General features: G+C 45.0%; 1 protein-coding gene across 2 annotated transcripts in view; it reads right to left on the reverse strand.

Moving 5' to 3' along the window:
- LOC123582751 (transmembrane protein 202-like) overlaps positions 1-3100 on the reverse strand; it is a 29211-nt gene extending 26111 nt beyond the window's left edge. The window contains exons 1-3 of one of the 2 annotated variants that reach the window (XM_045449171.1): positions 2807-3100; positions 1281-1425; positions 1009-1111 (exon numbers count right to left, since the gene is read on the reverse strand). In XM_045449171.1, the coding sequence (XP_045305127.1) occupies positions 1009-1111; positions 1281-1409 (232 nt within the window). In that variant the 5' untranslated portion in view covers positions 1410-1425; positions 2807-3100. Of the gene's footprint in view, positions 1-1008; positions 1828-2806 lie in introns of those variants that run through there. The other variant, XR_006704533.1, reaches the window with a different exon arrangement.
- Between the last annotated feature and the right edge of the window lie 79 nt (positions 3101-3179).

Consider the following 3179-nt stretch of genomic DNA (forward strand, 5'->3'; position numbering starts at 1 on the left):
GGATGCCTAGCTGCCCCAGGCTCTGCCTGGCCACCCTAAGGGATTGAGAGGATCACTGTCTCAGCACACTTGTACCCCAGCCACAGCATACATGCTGGTCTGGTCTAGGCAAAGGCCTGAAGGGTAAGTAGTTGTGAAACTGTAGAAAAGATATTCAGAGTCCTGTAGGTGTTCATTTAACAAGTCTTTATCGAGCTATGTGCTAGACACTGTGCCTGGGGCTAGGAATACAGAAGTGAACACAGAACCTGTGCTTAAGGAGCTTTTACTCTAGCAGAGAAGACAGACAAATGGACAAGCAATTACAATACTATGACATAAGTGCTCTAATGGAGATAAGCTCAAAGGGTTATGGGATTTTACCCAAGTCTGAGAAGTCAGAGATTTACAGGATAGTAAAAATGTAAGTTTAGACCTTCAAGTAGATGGAGTGTGAGTGGGAGGTGGGAAAGGCATTCCAAGAAGAGAGTATGGTAAAAGTGAGATAATCATGGCAAATCTCCTTTTGCTATCCCCATAAGCCCTATCTTTAATACAGGTTCCCCACTATCTAAACGTAGAGCATTCCTGGGGCGCCTGGGTGGCTCAGTCGGTTAAGTGTCCGACTCTTGGTTTTGGCTCAGGTCATGATCTCATGGTTTGTGAGTTCGAGCCCTGCGTCGGGCTCTGTGCTGACAGTGCAGAGTGTTCTCGGGATTCTCTCTCTCCCTTTCTGCCCCTCCCCCACTCCCTCTCTCTCTCTCTCTCTCTCTCTCTCTCTCTCTCTCTCAAAAATAAATTAATTAAAAAAAACTAAAAAAAAATAAAGTAGAGCATTCCTATGAAACCTTTCATAAATCAAAATAGTGTAAAGCAAAGCAGCAGCAATTACCGTTAATTTATATGGAAAATTTTAATTTGAGTATTCCCAGACCAAAAAAATAATCTCTCTGAAGCTTTTCTGATACCTTTGGACACATCTTGCTAATGGGGGCCCCAAATAAATGGAGAGAAAGCGCAGATGCTCACAGACACAGTTCAAAGGTGTGGCGGCTGAGCATAGTTCCCAGGGAAGGAGCTTGACAAGGCCACTCTTTCTGCTTGAGGCACACACTGCCTCTATAATGGCTTGCTGCAAAGCAAACACTGAACACTATTTTCACTTTTTGCCTTTTTTTTTTTTTTTTTGTAAAAACAAAAATCCTCCAGATTTCTTTGGCAAAACAGGTACTGATGTGATGGAGGTTTTTCATAAAAGCAAAATGGCTTAATAACAACTTTCAAAAAGCAGGTATACCTACATGCCATCTTTTTCCACTCCTCTGTGCTTTGCCCATGCTCCCCTTCCCTGGTTGGCAAACTCTTGCTTTAGGAGCCAGCTGGAAAGTCACCTCCTTTGTGAAAGACTTCCCCAGGCAAAATTTAGTCATTCCCTCCTCTCTGCTTCTACAATGATGAGTGTATGAATCAAAATTCTGGACACATTGTCTGATAGTGAATTCTTTTTCTGATAATGTAAACTAATTTTATTAGAAGCTATAGATATGAAATTAAATTATGTTTCATTCATTTAACAAGCTCTCTTTAATAAAAGGAAAAATAGCAAAAAACAACCAAATATCATATACTAGATTATCTGTGTCCTTATTCTTGTTATTCATCTGTTAAAATTGATGGCAATGTATATATATTAATTTAAAGAATTCACACTGTTAAATAACTTTAATTTTTGCTACTATCTCTATCTGGTTTCTAAACATTTACATGGATTATGACTTTAAGTTTTTAATGGTTGTTCATTACTTTTCTGATTGATGTATTTCTTAGAGGATAATATGTTTAAAATATTCTCTCGGGGCGCCTGGGTGGCACAGTCGGTTAAGCGTCCGACTTCAGCCAGGTCACGATCTCGCGGTCCGGGAGTTCGAGCCCCGCGTCAGGCTCTGGGCTGATGGCTCAGAGCCTGGAGCCTGTTTCTGGTTCTGTGTCTCCCTCTCTCTCTGCCCCTCCCCCGTTCATGCTCTGTCTCTCTCTGTCCCAAAAAATAAATAAACGTTGAAAAAAAAATTAAAAAATAAATAAATAAAATATTCTCTCAAGAAAAATCTTTGTATTTTCATTAGTAATTTTTACAATCTCTTTATTCAGAGTTCAGCTCCTTCATTCTGTGACTTAAGTAAATGACTCCTTTCCCTTGGTACACGTTGAATATCACATAAAGGAGTGCCTTCCCACATGCTCAGTCCTGAAATCACACTTCGACCTGCTGCTCTTGTATTTACCCCTCCGATTCTGGATACCCATTATTTCCTGGATCTACAGTCCTCTTGCTGCTGTACAGCTGTTCAAGCTGTCATTATCTTCCACTTGCAATAAAAAAGGGCCCCTTAACTAGTTTATCCATGCAACCGTTCAACGTGAGATTGCTAAAAGGCCAAGTCTTTGGGATGATTTTCAATTGTCCACAAAACAAAGTGCTGACTCTTGGGATTGCTATGTAAGCCCCTGCAGGGGCCTGTCTTTATCTCTGGGTATTCCCAATCTTGCACCCAAAGTCTAAGCAATGTCTAAATGCTTGCAGTAAGTATATACTGTTTGGGGGGGAGGGGATTTGGGGGCAATTACTAAGAGATTATCAACCATCAGGGCAAGAGCCCACGCTAGAAGCGGGGAATGGGATGCCTCCAGCTCGCTCTGAAAAGTACAGATTTTTTCCAGTCATAAACACATCACATTTTTGTGATCTCGTGATAACTGTCAAGCAGAGCCAGTCAGACTCTCCAATTCCAGCCCCTTTCCGCCCCCCAGCATTTCACATCACCACGACCTGTGGTTTTCATCCTCCAGCTTTTCTGCTTCTGAAGTTCTCTGGGCCCAGGACGTCCTCCACCTCCCATCTCGTTCGCGCTTCAGGCTGGGAGACTGTCCCTTCCCGCTCGCCCACGCCACCCTCCCACCCGGCGCCCGCGCCTACTAGCTCCAGGTCGCCCGAGGCGCGGCCACGGGGCGGTCTTCGTCACCGCCGCACCGCTCCGTGAGAGGAGGGGCAGGGAGCTGGTCCTCTGGGGTCGCGGCGTAAGAGGGGAGGGGGGAGGGGGTGTCGGCCGGTCACGTGGCACGCCGATAGTCACGCGGGCGCCGCTCAGCTGACCGGGGGCTCACGTGGCCCGGCCGGCCGAGAACGAGGGGACCGGCGGGCC

The sequence above is a fragment of the Leopardus geoffroyi genome, chromosome B3, assembly GCF_018350155.1.
Source record: "Leopardus geoffroyi isolate Oge1 chromosome B3, O.geoffroyi_Oge1_pat1.0, whole genome shotgun sequence".
Lineage (NCBI taxonomy): Eukaryota > Metazoa > Chordata > Mammalia > Carnivora > Felidae > Leopardus > Leopardus geoffroyi.